The 22,387-nt window shown below is 48.6% G+C and overlaps 1 protein-coding gene across 1 annotated transcript in view; it reads left to right on the top strand.

Annotated features, from left to right (window-relative positions):
* Positions 1–20,091, top strand: part of LOC116940872 (uncharacterized) — a 78,078-nt gene extending 57,987 nt beyond the window's left edge. The window contains exons 3-5 of the mRNA XM_032951175.2: positions 9,338–11,636; positions 13,852–14,120; positions 18,075–20,091. Coding sequence (XP_032807066.2) covers positions 9,338–11,636; positions 13,852–14,120; positions 18,075–18,820 — 3,314 coding nt within the window. The 3' untranslated portion in view covers positions 18,821–20,091. The remainder of the gene's footprint in view (positions 1–9,337; positions 11,637–13,851; positions 14,121–18,074) is intronic.
* The last annotated feature ends 2,296 nt before the right edge of the window (positions 20,092–22,387 follow it).

The following is a 22,387-nucleotide window of genomic DNA, read 5'->3' as shown; positions in this document are numbered from 1 at the left end:
TCCATCTATTTTTTGAAAAGAGGAGGGGGGAGACGAAATTTGTTTTTATGTATGCTGTCTGAAAGGCACTGTAAGCGTGAACAATCAATCAAGAACTGAAATGATTTATCAAATCTTTCCAATGATTGCTAAGATAGAATCCATCTTCTCGGTTGAAATTGTCTCTGTGTTTGTATATGTGGATAGCCTCATGAACGAATCTCTCATGGAAGCCAGATGGCTTACAAAGAACCTCCGTCTTGGAAAAGTCAATGGCATGTGAGCCTACTGAATTAGAACAATGATCTGCTACGGCCGAGGTGTTGGTCCTACCGTGTTTAAGGTCTGCTTTATGTTCACGAATGCGGTCCGAGATATGGCGTTTGGTTTCTCCAATGTAACTACTACCACAGAGGCAACTTAGTTTGTAGACACCAGGGTATTGTATGTCCGGAATCACATCTTTTACAGACGGAACCAGATCACGGATTTTATGTAATGTGTTGAAACGGACCTGGATCTTGTGTTTATTCAAGATTTTGGAGATCTTTTTTGTGATCCCAGCAATGTAGGGTAAAGTGATGGTTTTGAAAGGCTCCTCAAGAGGGTTCTTCTTCATGGTTTGAGTGATAGCTTTGCGGATTGTATAGTCGGAGTAACCATTAGCCCTAAGAGCTTGGTGTACGTGCTTGAGTTCACTGCTTATGTGTTCCTGGTCGGATATGCATTGGGCTCTATGATACAGAGTCTTGATGAGAGAATTCTTCTGTGATGGATGGTGGTGGGAATCCGGTTTCAGATAAGCATCCGTATGGGTAGCTTTCCTGTAGACAGAGTGGCTCATTGAACCATCAGGTCTCTTTTTAATTAGGACATCCAAAAAAGGTATCTTGCCATCTATTTCGACTTCCATGGTAAATCTGATGGCTGGGTGTATGGAATTGATGTGGTCGAAGAATTTGTCTAGAGCAGGCCGGCCATGTGGCCAGATGACAAAAGTGTCATCCACGTACCTCTTCCATAAGGTTGGGCGCAGAGTGGCAGTCTGGATGGCGTCAGTCTCAAATTTCTCCATGAAAATGTTAGCTATAACTGGAGAAAGGGGGGAGCCCATTGGGGTGCCCTCAGTTTGTTTGTAGAAAGTTCCATTCCAAGTGAAGTATGTATTGGTTAAACAGTGTCTCACCAGGGGGGGTACCTCAGTGTTTAGTCCTTGATGAACCAAGTCTTCAATGATTGCAATGGTGTCAGGTACAGGAACCTTGGTGAATAAGGAAACTACATCAAAACTGACAAGCAGGTCGTCTGGGGACAGGGAAATACCCTTGATTGTTGATACCAGGTGAGTAGAATTTTGTACCGCAGAGGTGGTCTTTCCAGTGAAAGGACGCAGGATTTCAGACAAAAAACGAGCTAGTTTGTAGGTGGGGGAGCTGATAGTAGAGACTATGGGACGAAGAGGTGTATCAACTTTATGTATTTTTGGTAAGCCGTATAATCTTGGTAGCCTGGCAGCAGAAGGTTTCAACGAAAACTGTTTAGATTGATCAATTAATGCGGTTGAATCAGAAATTATTTTGTTGGTTTGTGTGACGAGGCTGTTGGTGGGATTTCTTTTTATTTTTGTATAACTACCATCGTCGAGTAATTCTTTAATTTTGTTGTTGTATTCTATTTTATCCATGATAACAGTAGCATTGCCTTTGTCAGCTGAGAGAACTACAATATCATTCCTCTTTTTTAATTTATATAATTCAAAACGCTCATCTTTGCTGAGGTTGCTAGCTGGCATCTTAGCGTTTTTGAGGGTTGCAGCGATTTCAGATCTTGCTACGTCTGCAGCGATGTGACCCAGGCCCCTGAGAGCAACGTCTACTTGGGCAATTATATCATTAACTGGTATGTGTTTAGGTGTGACTGCAAAGTTTAGACCTTTAGCTAAAACGGATTTCAGACCATCGGAAATAGAACTGTTACTGCGATTAATTACGACTTTATTAACGTCTAACTTTTTGGTGTGTGGGTCCGGTCTTTTGTTTAAGAGGAGGTTAAATTTAGAAATCAGGTTTTCCTTACATTTGGTCGACATAGTAGCAGCTGAAGAGGCAGTCATATTGTCTACATGTTCCCAATCCGATGTGGACATTATTGCCGTCAATGATAAGTGTGATTTGTAGAGTGTCTTGTCTAACTGATCTAGTTCTGTGCGTATAAGTCTGATTTTTTCTGAGATGAGAGCTAAGCTAGTTTTGAAAAGAATTCGTTTCGCATTAGAAGAAGTTACAGTAGCAGAGGTGAGTGTAAATGCGATTGGTATTACCCCAGAGTCGCGGCATCTCTGATCGAGTCTCTCACCTTCCTGAAGAGATGCCGCGACTCTGGGGTAATACCAATCGCATTTACACTCACCTCTGCTACTGTAACTTCTTCTAATGCGAAACGAATTCTTTTCAAAACTAGCTTAGCTCTCATCTCAGAAAAAATCAGACTTATACGCACAGAACTAGATCAGTTAGACAAGACACTCTACAAATCACACTTATCATTGACGGCAATAATGTCCACATCGGATTGGGAACATGTAGACAATATGACTGCCTCTTCAGCTGCTACTATGTCGACCAAATGTAAGGAAAACCTGATTTCCAAATTTAACCTCCTCTTAAACAAAAGACCGGACCCACACACCAAAAAGTTAGACGTTAATAAAGTCGTAATTAATCGCAGTAACAGTTCTATTTCCGATGGTCTGAAATCCGTTTTAGCTAAAGGTCTAAACTTTGCAGTCACACCTAAACACATACCAGTTAATGATATAATTGCCCAAGTAGACGTTGCTCTCAGGGGCCTGGGTCACATCGCTGCAGACATAGCAAGATCTGAAATCGCTGCAACCCTCAAAAACGCTAAGATGCCAGCTAGCAACCTCAGCAAAGATGAGCGTTTTGAATTATATAAATTAAAAAAGAGGAATGATATTGTAGTTCTCTCAGCTGACAAAGGCAATGCTACTGTTATCATGGATAAAATAGAATACAACAACAAAATTAAAGAATTACTCGACGATGGTAGTTATACAAAAATAAAAAGAGATCCCACCAACAGCCTCGTCACACAAACCAACAAAATAATTTCTGATTCAACCGCATTAATTGATCAATCTAAACAGTTTTCGTTGAAACCTTCTGCTGCCAGGCTACCAAGATTATACGGCTTACCAAAAATACATAAAGTTGATACACCTCTTCGTCCCATAGTCTCTACTATCAGCTCCCCCACCTACAAACTAGCTCGTTTTTTGTCTGAAATCCTGCGTCCTTTCACTGGAAAGACCACCTCTGCGGTACAAAATTCTACTCACCTGGTATCAACAATCAAGGGTATTTCCCTGTCCCCAGACGACCTGCTTGTCAGTTTTGATGTAGTTTCCTTATTCACCAAGGTTCCTGTACCTGACACCATTGCAATCATTGAAGACTTGGTTCATCAAGGACTAAACACTGAGGTACCCCCCCTGGTGAGACACTGTTTAACCAATACATACTTCACTTGGAATGGAACTTTCTACAAACAAACTGAGGGCACCCCAATGGGCTCCCCCCTTTCTCCAGTTATAGCTAACATTTTCATGGAGAAATTTGAGACTGACGCCATCCAGACTGCCACTCTGCGCCCAACCTTATGGAAGAGGTACGTGGATGACACTTTTGTCATCTGGCCACATGGCCGGCCTGCTCTAGACAAATTCTTCGACCACATCAATTCCATACACCCAGCCATCAGATTTACCATGGAAGTCGAAATAGATGGCAAGATACCTTTTTTGGATGTCCTAATTAAAAAGAGACCTGATGGTTCAATGAGCCACTCTGTCTACAGGAAAGCTACCCATACGGATGCTTATCTGAAACCGGATTCCCACCACCATCCATCACAGAAGAATTCTCTCATCAAGACTCTGTATCATAGAGCCCAATGCATATCCGACCAGGAACACATAAGCAGTGAACTCAAGCACGTACACCAAGCTCTTAGGGCTAATGGTTACTCCGACTATACAATCCGCAAAGCTATCACTCAAACCATGAAGAAGAACCCTCTTGAGGAGCCTTTCAAAACCATCACTTTACCCTACATTGCTGGGATCACAAAAAAGATCTCCAAAATCTTGAATAAACACAAGATCCAGGTCCGTTTCAACACATTACATAAAATCCGTGATCTGGTTCCGTCTGTAAAAGATGTGATTCCGGACATACAATACCCTGGTGTCTACAAACTAAGTTGCCTCTGTGGTAGTAGTTACATTGGAGAAACCAAACGCCATATCTCGGACCGCATTCGTGAACATAAAGCAGACCTTAAACACGGTAGGACCAACACCTCGGCCGTAGCAGATCATTGTTCTAATTCAGTAGGCTCACATGCCATTGACTTTTCCAAGACGGAGGTTCTTTGTAAGCCATCTGGCTTCCATGAGAGATTCGTTCATGAGGCTATCCACATATACAAACACAGAGACAATTTCAACCGAGAAGATGGATTCTATCTTAGCAATCATTGGAAAGATTTGATAAATCATTTCAGTTCTTGATTGATTGTTCACGCTTACAGTGCCTTTCAGACAGCATACATAAAAACAAATTTCGTCTCCCCCCTCCTCTTTTCAAAAAATAGATGGACTAGTCCTGGCAAACTGCCATCGTTGCGCGTGACGCAAACGTTATTTTTATATATATAAATAAATATGCCGTTTTCAAAATAAATTTATGCAAACCGACACACCTGATGATGACCGTTTGAGTTATGGTCGAAACGTCGTGAGAATTTTTTATTGTTTTATATATATTTTGTTATTTTGTTGTTTCTCTTCAACGTGACTTTACCGAAAAAACTAAGAATAAGTCCATCTATGTTCGGAAAAGAGGAGGGGGGAGACGAAAATAATGGATGCGGTCTGAAAGCCACCGTAAGCGTGAACAATCAATTAAACACGAAATGGTTGATCAAATCCTTCCAATGATTGATAAGCCAGAATCCATCTTCTCGGTTGAAATTGTCTCGGTGGTTGTATATGTGGATAGCCTCATGAACAAATCTCTCATGGTAGCCAAATGGCTTGCAGATAACATCTGTGTTGGAGAAGGCGATGTCATGTGAGCCTACTGAATTATAACAGTGATCTGCCACGGCCGAGGTGTTGGCCCTACCGTGTTTTAGGTCTGCTTTGTGTTCACGGATGCGGTCTGAGACATGTTGTTTGGTTTCTCCAATGTAACTACTACCACAGAGACAACTTAGTTTGCAGACGCCAGGGTACTGTATGTCCGGAATCACGTCTTTTACAGATGGAACCAGATCACGAATTTTATGTAATATGTTGAATCGGACCTGGATCTTGTGTTTATTCAAGATTTTGGAGATCTTTTTTGTGATCCCCGCAATGTAGGGTAAAGTGATGGTTTTGAATGGCTCCTCAAGAGGGTCCTTCTTCATGGTTGGAGTGATAGCTTTGCGGATTGTGGAGTCGGATTAACCATTAGTCTTAAGAGCTTGGTGTACGTGCTTGAGTTCACTGGCTATGTGTTCCTGGTCGGATATGCATTGGGCTCTATGGTGCAGAGTCTTGATTAGGGAATTCTTCTGGGATGCTGGTGGTGGGAATCCAGTTTCAGGTAAGCATCCGTATTGGTAGCTTTCCTGTAGACAGAGTGGCTCATTGAACCATCAGGTCTTTTTTTTATTAGGACATCCAAAAAAGGTAGCTTGTCATCTTTTTCGACTTCCATGGTGAATCTGATGGCTGGTGGATGGAATTGATGTGGTCGAGGAATTGGTCTAGAGCAGGCCGGCCATGTGGCCAGATGACAAAAGTGTCATCCACGTACCTCTTCCATAAGGTTGGGCGCAGAGTGGCAGTCTGGATGGCGTCAGTCTCAAATTTCTCCATGAAAAATTTGGCTACAACTGGAGATAGAGGGGAGCCCATTGGGGTGCCCTCAGTTTGTTTGTAGAAAGTTCCATTCCAAGTGAAGTATGTATTGGTTAAGCAGTGTCTCACCAGGGGGGGTACCTCAGTGTTTAGTCCTTGATGAACCAAGTCTTCAATGATTGTGATGGTGTCAGGTACATGAACTTTGGTGAATAAGGAAACTGCATCAAAACTCACAAGCAGGTCGTCTGGGGGCAAGTCATTAGGCACAATGATTGTTGATACCAGGTGAGTAGAATTTTGTACCGCAGAGGTGGTTTTTCCAGTGAAAGGCCGCAGGATTTCAGACAGAAAACGAGCCAGTTTGTAGGTGGGGGAGTTGATAGTAGAGACGATGGGACGAAGGGGTGTATCTACTTTATGTATTTTTGGTAAGCCGTATAATCTTGGTGACCTGGCAGCAGAAGGTTTCAACGAGAACTGTTTGGTTTGATCAATCAATGCGGTTGAATCAGAAATGATTTTGTTGGTCTGTATGACGAGGCTGTTGGTGGGATCTCTTTTTATTTTTGTATAGCTACCATCGCTGAGTAATTCTTGATTTTGTTGTTATATTCTATTTTATCCATGATGACAGTGGCATTGCCCTTGTCGGCTGAGAGGATGACAATGTCATCCCTCTTTTTTAATTTATATTATTCAAAACGCTCATCTTTGCTGAGGTTGCTAGCTGGCATCTTAGCGTTTTTGAGGGTTGCAGCAATTTCAGATCCTGCTACGTCTGCAGCGATGTGACCCAGGCCCTTGAGAGCCACGTCTACTTCGGCAATGATATCATTAACTGGTATGTGTTTAGGTGTGACTGCAAAGTTTAGACCTTTAGCTAAAACGGATTTCAGACCATCGGAAATATAGCTGTTACTGCGATTAAGTACGACTTTGTTAACGTCTAGTTTTTTGGTGTGTGGGTCCGATCTTTTGTTGGAGAGGAGGTTAAATTTGGAAATCAGGTTGTCCTTACATTTGGTCGACATAGTGGCAGCCGAAGAGGCAGTCATATTGTCTACATGTTCCCAATCTGATGTAGACATTGTTGCCGTCAATGATAAGTGTGATTTGTAGAGTGTCTTGTCTAACTGATCTAGTTCGGTGCGTATAAGTCTGATTTTCTCTGAGATAAGAGTTAAGCTAGTTCTGGAAAGAATTCGTTTCGCATTAGAAGAAGTTACAGCAGCAGAGGTCAGTGTAAATGCGATTGGTATTACCCCAGAGTCGCGGCATCTCTTCAGAAAGGTGAGAGACTCGATCAGCTGAGCCTTCTTATCTTTTCTTGCTGTGGGTTTCACACCTGATGATCATTGCTTGTGTTGCAGTCGAAACGTCGTGATAATTTTAATGTTTTATATTTTTATTATTTTATTGTTTCCCTTCTACGTGACTTTACCGAAAGAACCAAGAATATGAATCCCTGCAGTTACGAAAGCTTTAAATCAAAACAGTAGACTTTCGTTTACCCACGCTAATGACGAGGAGGATGGCCACGGATAATTCAAAATCGCAGATAATCCAAAAATATAACCATTGTCCGCAGATCTCTATGCCAAAAAACACGAACATAGGTGCACATTATGTTTAAGTGACTAAATTTGAGTTCGGTTTAAGCACACGACTTTCATTAAACATTTCCAAGAATAACAATGTATAAGTGTTTTTAGATGATTGATTTGGCCTTAAGGGAAAATCCATGCGTTATGAATTCATGTCTAAATCTCAGGTGCGCGGTTAATCCGCAAATTGGATAAACCGAATCATCGAGAGTCGATTGTGTACACGAAGGCTGCTCAGATTCAATAAAATGCTCTAAAAGCGCCGACTAGATAGGCTATGGGAAGAAATAGGGGCAAGAGGACACAATGTGGGGGTTGGGGGTGGGGATGGCATTCGAGATTTCCCCTACTGCTGGGTCCTCTCTCCCTGCGGCCACTCGCACGAGCAGTGTGGACGTGACCTCTGGCTCTTTGACCCGAGGGGCTGGGCGGGGGGGCAATTGAGCTCCAGATGTTGCGAGCATCACTGGAGGCTTTCAGGGGTTGAGAAGCGGTTCGTGAAGTACAGCGGGCAAGGGCAAAATGCGCAATTTTGAGAGGCTGGCAAACATCAAAAGACAAAGATCCCCCCTATAGCCTGAACAGACTTTTGGGGCAAGTGCTGTTAAGCGAGCACCTTGGAAGGCGGTACATGAACAAGTGGGTGGCCAGAACCACGCCCGTCACCTTTCTCTTCCCAGTGGCGATGTTTACACGCCGCACCAGGTACGCATTTGAGGCTGAGCCGACATAGGTGAGGCCCAGGACACGTTCAGATAATCGTTACTGGTGTTGAGCATGAGCAGGAATCGAACTTGGGTTGCCTGGTTCATGGCGCTGCGTGCTAATCGCTGCACTACAAGTCCCCCCACAGACACAAAAGAAACACACACACACAGACAGAGAGATACACACAGCAGATGCACAGCGCGAGAGACACGGAGAGACGGGGAGACATTCAGAGTTGCAGAGCAGAGGAAAACTAGCACATGCCTTGACTTAAAGCTTTCGTGACTGCAGGGATACATATTCTATGGGTCTTTCGGTAAAGCCACGTCGATAGAAAAATAATAAAATATCATGACGTTTCAATCACAACACAAGCAATCGTCTTCAGGTGTTGCAATCGAAACGTCGTGATATTTTTCTATCTACGTGGCTTTACCGAATAACCCATAGAATAACACAAGCCTGCCATCGCATTGTGCATGTATGTTCGTAGTTTGCACGTTGTGTTTAATATAGATAAATTAGGAAGAAATGAAATATAAATAATGTAGACTGCATGAAACTTGATTTGAAGCTTTCATGACTGCAGGAATTACTCTTTGGTTCTTTTGGTAAAGTCACGTAGAAAGACGTGACTTTACTTAGAAAGACGTGACTCTACGTAGAAAGACGTGACTTTACCGAAAGGACCAAAGAGTAGACTGCATATTTAATGTTATATTTTAAAAGTAAAATAAAACACTACACATGTTTTCAGGAAGCATAATATAAATGATATTTTAACCAATTATATTTGTTGAATTAGCATTTGTAGTACGAGTGATATCCAGTTTCATTTTTTTTATTATTGCCGTAGCAAAAACAACAATACTGATTAACCAGGGATAACAACAGCAATACCAGAGCAATCATATATGATTATAACCATGTGTTCTAACCACAAATAGTAAAACACTGCAATCGATGCTTTATCCAGCGGCCCGTGAATTTCCCTTTGACCCGGTCACCTGAATATTATCACCTGTCAGCAGCACCCACGTTCACGCGAACTCCTTCCCTGCGTCGTTCCGATGTTCCCCCTCCCACCCTTCCCCACCACCACCCCCCGCAGATTCGGGGTTGAGCTCCCAGGATGCCAACCTGCCGTGCGGCGAGGGCGATGACGATTTCCCACTGCCCCCTCCGCTGCAAATGAAACGCTCACCACCCTCAAGCCCCGACGCCGCTCGGACGAGAGCGGCGGCCCATCGGCACGCCCGGCCCGGCCGCCACCACCACCACCACCACGGCCACCGCGACGACGGCGACGACAACGCCCGCCAGGGCCGACCCGCCGACCGATCGACCGACGCCGGCTCGGTGCCATCCCCGTGCCGGCCCCTCTCGCCGATGGCCGCGGACGCGCGCGGCACGCCCGTCCAGCGCGAGTGCCCCGTCTCCTCGCACTGCGAGCTGTACAGCAGCCTCGTGTCGTCGCAGGCGGGCGACGCGCAGCCTTTCCTTTCGCCCCACGAATGCTCGCTCCTCTCCAAGGGATACGGCCAGCGGCGAGCCGTTTCCCCGCAGGCGAATCTTGGCAGGCCGACGTCCCCGGTTAGCCAAGCGAGCGCCCGCGGGCAGCCGCCCGCCGGTTTCCAGAAGTCTTGCTTTCCTCCGTTTTGCGGCTCCCAGATTTCATTCCTGCCTCACCCCTACAGCCACCCAAGGTCATATTCTCCGAACACGTTTGGATTTCAGAAGGCTCTCCTCCCCACATCTGCGTCCGCTTATCCGAAAACACCGCTGCAGCATTCTGACGAGGGCGACAAACCGCCGACAGATTTACATCCTTCACTGTCGCCTCCAAACTGCCGTAACCTCCTCGCGGAGCAGCAATCCGGCAGCCGACATGCGCAGCGTCCATCGCACTGCCAGGCCCATTCAGCAAATTGCAGCCATCGAACACCGACTCCCACCACTGACGTCGGCTATCAATCTCCCCCGGCTTCCAGCTCTCATCAAGCCCCTCTGTCGCCCTGCGGTCCGCAGCAGGAGCTGCCCCCACCAGCGGTGCCTCGATTGCCCCATTGCAGGCAATGCGCTCCATCCCTCCGGTATCTCAGCAGCGCCGGGCTCTCATGCGGCCAGCATCAGGCTCCGAAATCGTCCCAAGCGCCGTCGGCGCGGCGGCCTCTGTCTCCGCCGGTGGGAAATAACCACAGGCCGCTGTCTCCGGTTCCCCGAGAGCTTCGAAGTCACCTCGCAGAGCAGTCCGCCAGCCACGGAAGACCTCTGTCCCCGCCACCCAACGACATCCGCGGGCCATCTCCAGCGTCCACGAAACTGGGAGCCTTGGCACCACCTCCTCCCATTCCCTGGAGACCTCTGTCGCCGCCTGCCAGCGGCATCCACAGGTCGCTGTCTCCTCCAGCCTCCAACAAGCTCAGATCGTTTTCTCCACCCCCGAGCAGACCCCGTCAAAGCGCGCTTTCGCCAGCGCGTTGCAGCCTTCGGCGGTCCATGTCCCCCCCACCCCTGAGCAGCCACAGGCCGCTGTCGCCTTCTCCCCTCGACAAAAGAAGGCCGCTCACCCCGCCTCCGATAAATCAGCGCAAGTCGAGCCTGCATCCCCCCTCCAACCACCACCGGCTTCTGTTCCCACCGCCCTCGAGCCACCACAGGTCGCTGTCACCTCCTCCGCCTTTGCTTGAGAAAAACCACTCGCTTCAACCGTCGTCTTCCAGCAACGCCCGCCTCAAGTGCGGGCAGCCAGTCGGCCAGAGACTGTTTCCCACGAGGACGTTGAAGAAGCACAGGCCCTGTCCCCTGCACAGCTCCACGAGGCAGTCTCTCTCCCCTCAGCCGCTGAGCTCGCTGTCATCCTCGCCCGTGTCCACGCGCTCCGCCGATTCCCACTCATCGCCGAGCTCTCACTCGTCCTCCGCGCAGCGAGAGCGATCCGCGAGGGCCTTGCCGGAAAGATGCCAGGAGCATCGTGAGCAGCAACATCAGCCGCCGCCGGATCATCATCATCACCAGCATCAGCGAGGCGTCGATCTTCCCCAAATGCACACGGCCCACGCGTGCGTTCCCGCCGAGCAGCATCCAAACCAATGCGGACAGGTACCGGCGGCAGCGGCGGCGGCGTGCGTCGGCGTCCGCAGGCCTGCGAGCGTCCCCGTCGATCGCGAGAACGCCACGGCCGCGCTCGCCCTCGGCTTGAGCCGCCTGGAGCTCGAGGTGCCGCCGGCGCGGCCGACGAAGGGCGAGGCCGGCAAGAGAGCGCTCTCCATCGAGAGCCTGCCCGACTGGCTGCTCCTGCGCGTGTTCGCGAACCTCGCGGCCGAGAGCCTGTGCAGGTGCGCGCGCGTCTGCCGACGCTGGTACCTGGTGGCGTGGGACCCGCGGCTCTGGAAGGCGGTGACGCTCGGGTGAGTGGGGCGGCGGGCGCCGTTTCGCGAGCGTGATGATCGATTGTGAACGAAGAGTAGGACGGGTGATCACCGCAGTCATGGCATTCGGCTGGATGGCCACCAGCATTGGCAGGGCGTGGATCTTCCCCAAGTACGCACGGCCCACGCGCGCATTCCGGCGCAGCATCCGTACCGTCCGGCGTGGGCCATCGTTGCGCCAATCCGCAAACTTTCCCGTTGATCGCAAGGACGTCTTGCTGATGCATGCTGGTGATGCAGCTGATGACATTATCACGGTGATCATCAATATATTATTCTTCATTCATAATTGATTGTCATGCTCACGTTACGTGCGTCAAATTGTGCGTGCGATAATCAATTATTTAGGGTTTGTATCCTTTGTGCAATTGGTTCACGTGGCCCCTGCAGCCAGGTGTGCGACAGCTTAACAGAAACATTGAATGGAATTACAGCCCCAGATTGTGACATTTAATCGAAATTTGACGGTGAATTTTTACAGGTCCGCTCAGCATTAGAGTGCTATATAATTAGCTTTTTTCATTCAAAAATCAATAATGAATGAGATGAATCTCCTCATTATTCATATCATCGCCACCATCGTCATCATCAAATAGCTTTTGTTCAAACCGGACGAGAGCCTTGATAGACTAAACTTCTATTTTTGAAAGCATTCCTGTGTCACAGAGCAAACAAGTTCACAACATTCGATATTTAACACAACACATTGACCAACAATAAACGAAAGAGCAGTGTCAAGGGTAAACACAGGGTACAACTTAATTTCCGGTGAGATGTACTTTATCTGAGGGAGAGAGGTTGGTGTACATTTGTTCAAAAGCACCCTCATTTAGAGTGGAAAAAGACAAAGATCCCCCATATAGCCTTTACAAGACTACTCGGGCAAGTGCTGTTAGCGAGCACCTATGAAGGCTGGCCACAGTACACACGTCATGGGTTGGGGTGACCTGCATCACGCCCGGCCGCCTTTGTCTCTCCGGTGATGCTGTTTACACACTGCACCAGGTACCCATTTACGGCGGAGTCGACGTCGTGAACAAATAGCAACCACGTGCACATACAGTATATGCACGCAGATGTTAGCGCTCTTATATTTTAATGTTTCCTATGAAAATCACCATGCATAAAATTGACACTTCTTTGTGAAGAGAGTCCAAGCATTTTGATTAATATATCCGTTTGTGCCCTGAAACGCGCGTTTGCTTTATTGCATTGTTTTTCTTTGTAATTAATACGCGCATTTATTTTCTTAATTAGTGTAACTTCACCGCCATCCTGCATCACAGGACATTCCAATCAGCCAGTGGCGGCTGTCATGGTTAAATTGATTGTCTTGTTGCAGCAGGAAGCATACGAAAATTAAACATTATTTTACGAGCCCTTAGTGTTTTCAAGATCATGAACACCATCAAAGGCTCAATCTTGAATAACTATTTGGGGTTTGCCTTGCAGAGACTCTGGGGCCAACACACTGCTCTGGCAGGAGAAATTAAATTCATCATTCCAGCCGCGTGCAAACTGTCACCGAGAAATCGCAATGCATTTACAGCCAAATGATCTCGATCGCCCTTGTTTGAGAAATCTTACCAGCAACAACTTTATCGCCCCCCCCGCCCCCCGCACCAGCGCGCTCGCTCTGTGTGTCATTGCTCGTTGTCCCAAAATCACGGAACCACGGCTGCCAATCGTCGGTGTCTCCACAGCCGCTCTTTCCACATCCACCTCTACACCCCCCCCCCACCACCACACTTCTTCACAATTGAGCTGCATTGGCTTCCGGTTGCCGAACTAATGCATCATGATAAGGTCGCGCTCATTGCACGCAAAGTGCTTGCTACAAATGGATCACAATATCTTGGTGATCCCGTCAAAGAAGCGTAAGCCGTCACGCGAACTGCGGTCACACTGCCAGCGGCGGCGGCAAAAGACGGTCGCCGCATCGCGCGGAGCTTTCAGAAGCGCTTCTGCGGCCGTCTGGAACGCTCTTCCTTCTGATATTAGGAAGCCACTGGAGCTATGCACCTTTAAAGCTAGATTGAAAACTAATTTCTTTAGAACCGCTTTTTCGCGTTTAGTTTGTCCTTCTCCCGCACCTCCGATTAGCACGTTTGGCTACGTACGATGCGAAAGAAGTTCAACAAACACACACACACACACGCAAACACCTGCTCAGCGCTCACCTGTGCACCATCAGGCCGTGGGACGGAGGGGAGCAGGATGTGGAGCGGGCGCTGGACGCGCTGACGGCTCGGCTGTGCCGGGACACGCCGTACGTGTGTCTCACGCTCGAGTCTCTGGTGCTGAGCGGCTCGCCGGGGCTGGGCGACGCGGGACTGCTCACCGTGGCGCGTCGCTGCCCAGAGCTGCGGCGTCTCGAGGCGTCGGGCTGCCCCCGCATCACCAACCACGGCATCCTGGAGGTCGTGACGCGCTGCCCAAACCTCGAGCACCTCGACGTCTCTGGCAAGTCTCGCTCGCGGCGGTCGCCATGAACGCGCCGGTTTATTATCCTTCTTCTTACTCCTCCGAGTGTATCCCCCGCTCAGTGGGGTCCACTGGCCATCGGACAAAGACGGCGCTTTCAGATGCGCTTCTGCGGCCGTCTGGAACGCTCTTCCTTCTGAACTTAGGAAGCCACCGGAGCTACGCACTTTTAAACCATCTAGATTGAAAACTCATTTCTATAGAACTGCCTTTTGTGTTTAGTTTGTTGTCCTTCCCCCACACCTCCGATTAGCACGGTTGGCTACGTACATTGCAAAATAAGTTTTACATACACGAGTCCTCTATCCCCAGCCTTCGATTAGGCCTCGGCAAGGTAAGGTCAAAAGCAACAAGCCTACCTTTACCCTACCTTTCACCCTTACCCCATACAAATTACCCGATTACAGGGTAATTACTGGGGTACTACTACACATGACAAAGTATTCATGTTATAGACCTTTGTCATGTGCATTAGTACCCCAGTAATTACCCTGCAATTGGGTAATTTGTATGGGGTAAGGCTACAAGGTTGGGTAAAGGTAGGCTTGTTGCTTTTGACCTTTTACCTTACCTTGCTAAAGGGTAAAAGGTAAGGGTAGAGTGATTGTATTGTATTTTTATAGAATACTCCCGATGATTCCAATTTTAAATGGAGGCCACGGACTGCGTCACGGAAGTTTTAACGAGCGGTAAGCAAGGTATTTACCGGGTAATTCTTCCGCACTATCTTTACCCCACCCTTTACCTTACCCCTTAGCATGTCGACACCTTTACCTTTTACCCGGTAAAAAGGGTAAATTACCTTACCTTGCCGAGGCCTATCTTCGATCCATCGCCATCTTCGTGGTAATGATGCATCTCCTCACGAACTCATTGTCTCCTTTGGTCTTCTATGGTCTCCCCCACTCTCTGTCCTTGCCTTAGCGGTCATGGTCTTCACGATGTAGTCTCCTGAACTTCTGGCCACCTGTCAAAGCATCTCAAGTATAATCTCACTCTTCTTTTCCTCTATTAATGTCACCATTCCCCCATCTCTCAACAGACTCGTCACGGTTATATTTGCCTGGATTCTTTTTACAACCGGCCTGTCTACCAGATGCCAATCCTCACTATTTACCTGTATTTGGGACCCATGCTCCTGAAGCTGAACTTGGCCGGGTTGCCAAAGACTTCTTGGTGGAGGGCCAAGAACGCCTGGCACTCTGCCAACGTCTCGAGAGGAGCTGCATTGGGACATGCATCGATCGGCCTAGGTTATAAATGTCCTTAAGCCAACTTGCCGATCGCACTTGTAGGCTGCCTGCTACTGAGCGGTTGGATAGATTGCTAAAGTGGAACATTGCTCGATTCCTCCGACAGTCTTGGCCACTGGTGGAAATTCTGCTTTCCTTTGGCAAGGGACATATTGTCTAGATCAGTGGTTCTTAACCTTGTTGGAGGTACCGAACCCCACCAGTTTCATATGCGCATTCACCGAACCCCTCTTTAGTGAAAAATAAAATGTGATTTTTTTTCAAATTCAAGACATAGATATGTTTTTTACTGGTACACAAAATGAGCCGTGCATGAACATTACCTTGTTCAAAGAATAAAACCAACACAATGCATAAACTCACAACAAATTACATACCTGGAAATCAATGTGACTTCTGCTGTTGCCTTTGAGAGATCAGTTCAGATATGCGTGGCTTCACCTTGGCAAGTGCCACTCTCATGTCATTTTCACAGCAAAGTCTGTTCCTTTTCTTCGTTTTTATGTCCAGCATCCTCGAAAAGGATTGCTCACAAAGATATGTTGTAACAAATGGTATAAAAAAATCCAGGGCTTTCTTAGCAATAACTGGATACTTGTTCATTTGTCGACACCAAAACGTTGAGAGCGTTGTTGTTCTGAAGAGTTGCTGTTGAACCTGGCTCTGCTGAATTTCAATGATTTTGTGGAGGAATTCATCATTGACATCTGCTGTTTCAACAGCAAACGTGAACGGCTGTCTCACCCATGCTGGATATGACTCTCTTGTAGGGAAATATCCGTCGAGAGACTTTGCAAGCTCATCTAAGTGCGTGGCAATTGTTTGCTTCAGTTCCGTGGATACAGAAATATCTCCGATTCCAGACACATCTTCGATCTTACTTGCACAGTCGTCCAGAAGCGGGAAGTTTGCGAAGTTATTGTTCTCTGTTCGTCGTTTCCATAACGGTAGCTTTTTTTGAAAAACCTTCAGGTGTTCTTCCGCTTCCATGATATTGACTCCACCACCCTGCATCTGCTGATTGAGATGATTGAGAGCTGCGAATATATCAGCCATGTACGCTAAAATGAGAATGAACTCAGGATTTTTGAAGCAATCTGCATGGCAGTGTTGGTGCTCTTGCAAAAACAGGGCTAATTCCACACGCATGGCAAAAACACGATTCAGCACCTGTCCCCGGGATAACCACCGAATATTAGAATGGAGCAGAAGTACCTCAAATTCAGAGCCCATTTCTTTACACAGCTCACTGAAGATGCGGTGCCTCAGAGCACTTTTTCGCACATAGTTCACACATTCCACCACAGTTTTTAATACTTCTGCCATTTTTGGAGGTAAGGTTTTTGTTGCCAACGCATGCCTGTGCAGAATACAATGCGTCACAATGATGTGTGGTGCATCGGCCTTTACTAGCGCACCAAAACCAGACTTTCTTCCCAGCATGACTGGAGCTCCGTCCGTACAAACTGCAGAAACCATATCCCATGAAAGATTGTCTCTGAAGAAGTCATCCACAAGCTTATTCACATCGGCTGCCTTCGTTGTTGTTGTAAGAGGCTTACAAAATAAAAACTCTTCTTTTATCATGTCGTCTTTCACATAGCGTACAAAAACAGCAAGCTGGCTTAGATCAGAAACGTCTGTGGTTTCGTCGAGTTGAAGGCTGAATTTTGCCGGGCTTGAAATCAGATCCGCGACTACTTGAGCCAAGATGTCTTTACTCATGTCTTCTATTCTGTCACTGACGGTGTCATTTGAAAGGGGAATTTGGGATAATTTACCTTCGGCCGCTGTTCCGAGTATCAGATTCGCCATCTTTAATGCAGCTGGTTTCACAAGTGTTTCACCAATGGTGTGTGGCTTGCCCTGCTTTGCGATCAGGTAAGCAACTTCGTACGATGCTGTCAGGATCGGTTTGTTAACAGGTACAAATCCAAGAGCAGGCAGAGTGGCCCTTTCATCGAATCTGGCTCTCTTCACCCTGAATTCAGCAAGTGTTGTGTTCTTGTATTCCCCGTCTCCATGCAGCTTCAAGAAGTGTTCCTTTAGTTTTGCTGGTGCAAGACTAGAGTTTCTCAACTTGGCGTTGCAAATCATGCAGATAGGACGCTCACTCCCATCACGTTCCGTGATACATGAGAATCCATGTTGTACATATTCGTCCGACCACTTTCTTCTTTTGCCCGACATAGTTAGTATGGATAAAATATTAAAGAAATCACACGACGTACGACAACAACAGTCACACGTTGACTACTGAGTACGCACTAAATTCCCCGCAGGGCTGATTGGCCAAGCAGTGTAGCATGATCATCTGCAGCCAGTGATGGCCAAGCGGGCCGTGTGTGTCATCACAAATTTACACAATAATTAAAGTGTGTCCGGACCTCCGTGGCGGGGGCTCTGCCGAACCCCTGAGATCGACTCACCGAACCCCTGGGGTTCGATCGAACCCAGGTTAAGAACCACTGGTCTAGATGAAAACGACTATTGCGTATGTCAGTAAGGATTTATGGACCGGTTTGCGTGCACGTGGTGCTTGTGTGTCTCGTCTGTGCGCGTGTGTGAGCGCTTGACGCGACGAGCCCGCGCAAAAACCCGCGATGGAACAATTCCATCCTGGAGTCAACCCTAAGCATTCGCAACCCAATTCCGTGTTTGCCGTGCGCGCCATCGGCAGACTGCCCGGAGATCACGTGCGTGAGCCTGACGCCCGAGCCGTCGTGCCAGGCCTGCCCGCTGCACGGCCGCCACCTTCTCCTGCGCCACCTCGACATGTCGGGCTGCTCGGCCCTCACGGACGAGGGCCTGCTCGCCGTGGCGCGCCACTGCCCGCGCCTCGCGCGCCTCTACGTGCGCCGCTGCGCCGGCGTCTCGGACGCGGGCCTGCGCGCCCTCGCGCGCCACTGCGGCGCGTCGCTGCGCGAGCTCAGCCTGTGCGACTGCGCCGACGCCACGGACGCGGGCCTCGGCGAGGTGGCCGCCGCCGCGGGCCCCCGCCTGCGCTACCTGAGCCTCGCCCACTGCGCCCGCGTCACCGACGCCGCCCTCCGCCACGTGGGCCGCCACTGCCCCGGCCTGCGCTACCTGAACGCGCGCGGCTGCGCGGGGGTCTCCGACCGGGGTCTCGAGGCGCTGGCGCGGGGCTGCCCGAGGCTCCGCAGCCTGGACGTGGGCCGCTGCCCGCTCGTGACGGACGCCGGGCTGGAGGCGCTCGCGCGGGGGTGCCCGGGAGTCAAGAGGCTGGGCCTCAGGGGCTGCGGGGCGGTGTCGGGCCGCGGGCTGAGCGCCGTGGCGCTGGGCTGCCGCGGGCTGCGGCTGCTCAGCGTGCAGGAGTGCGACGGCGTGGCGGCGGAGGCGCTGCGCTTCGTGCAGGCCCACTGCCCGCGATGCCTGGTGGAGCACACCAACCCGGCCTCCTCCTGAACCCAAAGAGCGCTCCACGAGCTGCTGCCGCCTTCTCCTCCTCCTCCTCCTGCTGCTCGAGCGCCAATTTGTTTTTAACTGGGCAACCGCCCACGATGGATGGAGCAAACGTTGCTAAATTAAAATGTAAAGGGTAGAGCGATGGTGGGACATTGAGATTGTGCTCTGTTGTTGTTGTTGATGACGTCGTAGTACTTTTTACGCGTTCAAATCTGCAGTTTACACTTTTTGTCGTCCTCTGTTTTTTATACTTGGTCACTGCAGGCAGTATATTACCTTATTTGTTTTTTTTTTGTATAGGGATGACCAATTGGTTCCCTTTTTGTATATTATCCAAACTTAAACGCTGTCGTATTTTTGTCGCCTGATTTTTGTTGCTGTACATATAAACAACACGCTTTTTTAAGTACAGGACAACGAAACGATTTTACATTGCAATGTTCAGGTGGTAGAAGCAGATACATACTACGGACGCAAATATCACCTCGCATTGATTATGCAAGACCTAAAAACAAGGCCATCCCGGGCCGTAATGTGGCACCAACATAGAGGGCTCTGTCGCATGCCTCGGGCTGCTATAACCCGCCTCTGAACACCATGCAGGGAGGCCTGAAGGCCACAGAAAACTCTGAATTCTGGACAATGAGGCACTGACAGAAAGGGCCTTGGGTTTGGTCCAACCTTCTTGTAGCGCAGGGAAGAATCCTTGTGGCATTGTCACTCTCAAGAGCCGGTCCCTACAGCAGGGAGTGCCGAGTACAGTGTTATGGAGTGTCAGGAAAAAATTGTATTATCAGGACCTGGGTAATGATCCGGATGTTTTCTCAAGTTCCTTGACACAACTCAGACCGTATACCCGTACAACACAATGTAGATAAACATTCATTCTCGATTTGAAGTTTTCGTGACTGCAAGGATCCATACTCTTTGGTTCTTTCGGTAAAGGCACGTAGGCGAAAAAATAAATAATAAATAAATATAAAAACTCATATAATTCATCACGACGTTTTGATTGCAACGATCCAGATTGCAACACAGTAAAAAAAAGCATTGCTGTAGTTATCACACCTGATGATGGTTGCTTGTGTTGCAATCGAAACGTCGTGATTTATTTATTTCTATAATTTTTGTATATTTATTTTTTTATTTTTTCACCTACGTGACTTTACCGAAAGAACCAAAGAGTATAGATAAACATTGTAAAGCTAAATAAAATTGCGTAATAATAAACTCTAAAATGAACACCACTAATAAATTAAATGTGCTCGGAATGTCTGTGTGTCTTTTTACATGTACGCTTCTGCCAGTGAAAACGACAAATGTGTGTGTTTTAAAGGGGAATTATGCTTTACGCACCACTGCCACCCAGTCCCTGGTTCCAGTGTCTGTTTTACTAAACCCCTGCTCATTGGCGATGGAATGCACAGCGGACAACAGGTCCAGAGTGGCGCATGGCAACGTGAACCCCCTGCAACAAAAACCGTAGCAAAATGTCGATGACACCACGGCATCATGGGCCACGCAGCACGGCCTCGTCGGTGGCGCATTCGATTCTTGTTGCAGACGTTCACGGTTCGAATTCCAGCGTCCGCCCCGATTAACACTGCGGGTGTATTGACCGTGAAAATACCGTGTGCTTCACGCTGGACGTTAAAAGATAATGTGACGCATGTATGTTGAACTTCTCTCGCACCGTACGTAGCCAGCCGTGCTTATCGGAGGTGCGCGGGAAGGACAACAAAATAAGCACAAATGAGTTGTCAATCTATATTATTTAAAATTGCATAGCTCCAGTGGCTTCCTAATATCGGAAGCAAGACAATTTCCAGACGGCCGCGGGAGCGCATCTGAAATCGCGCGATGGAGTGACCGTCTTTGTTCGATAGCCAGCCAAATAGCGCTGCTGCGAGGATGACCGAAGTTCATGTGATGGTTCATGTTCCTTGACGAGATCAGCAAGAGTCGGTTATTGTGTGCCGGATTCCTGGTCCAAATTTACAAAAAAATTATTCTACCCGAAAACGACTCCATCGGAATATACAGCAGTGTCCATAACAATCATCTCCCTGCACCTTCGTAAATCTTGACAGGACCCTCCTAAATAAGAGTCATGGGACTCGGTGAGGCTTTCCTCGGCAAATTACGAACAAAAACATATCAATAACTCTGATACCCCATGTTGCAAGCTCAACAGGGGGGCATCCAGTGGGTGTAGATTGACGGGCATGGGCCCTGCAACGAATGGCATGGGGCAACGTGTCCAATTTCCCGCGTTTTCACAATGATAATGACGCCATCTAGTGGTGGATCTTGAGGACTGGCGGTCGCAGGTGGTTCAACATGCACGTGATGAGTACGGCATGGCTCTAACGAAAACCCATGGTATCTCGTCTCGACGAGTAAATTAAGTGAATGAGCACCGTACGTATTGACATGACATCGTAGACAGGGTTGCCGACTTTCCCAATTCCATGCAACGTTGCAAAATGGTTTACGTATTCGATATCTCATTGAGCCATCGTGGAGGGTCGCAGACTGAAACATACAAAAATAAGCAATACACAGACGCAAGGGCATTTGTCCGCGATGTTTATTTCGCCCTATCAGCCTACTAGACAAATGTTTAATGACGACAGCATGCTGTATAAAGCAGCCAAAGTCTGGGCCAGTGCGGACCGGTTTCGCCAACACGTGCTCCAATTCCGTGCTGCGTGCCACACACATTGAGAGCAGCGCGCTCCACTCCGCGCGTTCCATTCGGCGTGATCCGTGCCGCCTTGCCGCGTGTAAATCCTCAGCACAGCGACAACTCAGCGGCGAAGAGGTCAACCCCGGCGGCCGTGCCAGGCCAGGTGCAAAACTGCGGAGGCCACGCACGTGAAATTGTGTCGATCAAAGGCTCGCTGGCTAAGGAGGTCACGGGGCACAGACCCAGGTCACGGGCACAGGCGGAGTTTGACCTCTGTGTTGGAGGGGCGGGCAGGTGTTTGCGGGTGCATATAATTAATGTATTTTTTCTTAATTGTGAACTACTGAAAATAAATTAATAAAGATGCCCAGTTTGGGAGGGACGTTGCCACTCTGTGCCATGGGGTGACTGGCAGATGCACCAGCTGTGCCCCCCTACTGCGCCAACTTTCTGCGTTTTACCCGCCCGGCGCTCCGCTCGTTGTTGTGAGCGTCACCCCTGTTTGTTGGAGGGCGGACTGCCTCCAACTGCCTGGTAGCGGTCCTTCACGAGCCTCCTCCACACACTTGCTCAGCCCCAGGTCCCTCCGAGGCCTATCCATCCCGTGTTGTGGTGCGCATTGCTCGGTCCATGTTTGGGCCAAAAACAAAATAAATAAACTTTCGACGTCCGCTCGGAGGCGTGGAATGTACCGAGATCGAGATCGAGAAAGGGCACCACCGCTCAAAGCACCGGACGAGCTGTTGGCAACCCTTACACTCGGTTCCCGTGTGCTGGACTTGGGTTCAAAGTCTGCACATTTTAGGGGCCGTCCATAAATGACGTCACGCGATTTTGAACGATTTTTGACCACCCCCCCCCCTCGTCACACGGCGTCA

Source organism: Petromyzon marinus, chromosome 10, assembly GCF_048934315.1.
Source record: "Petromyzon marinus isolate PM22_M1 ecotype Great Lakes invasive population chromosome 10, UKy_Petmar_22M1.pri1.0, whole genome shotgun sequence".
In the NCBI taxonomy this organism is placed as follows: domain Eukaryota; kingdom Metazoa; phylum Chordata; class Hyperoartia; order Petromyzontiformes; family Petromyzontidae; genus Petromyzon; species Petromyzon marinus.
This window is presented reverse-complemented; position numbering and strand designations above follow the sequence as displayed.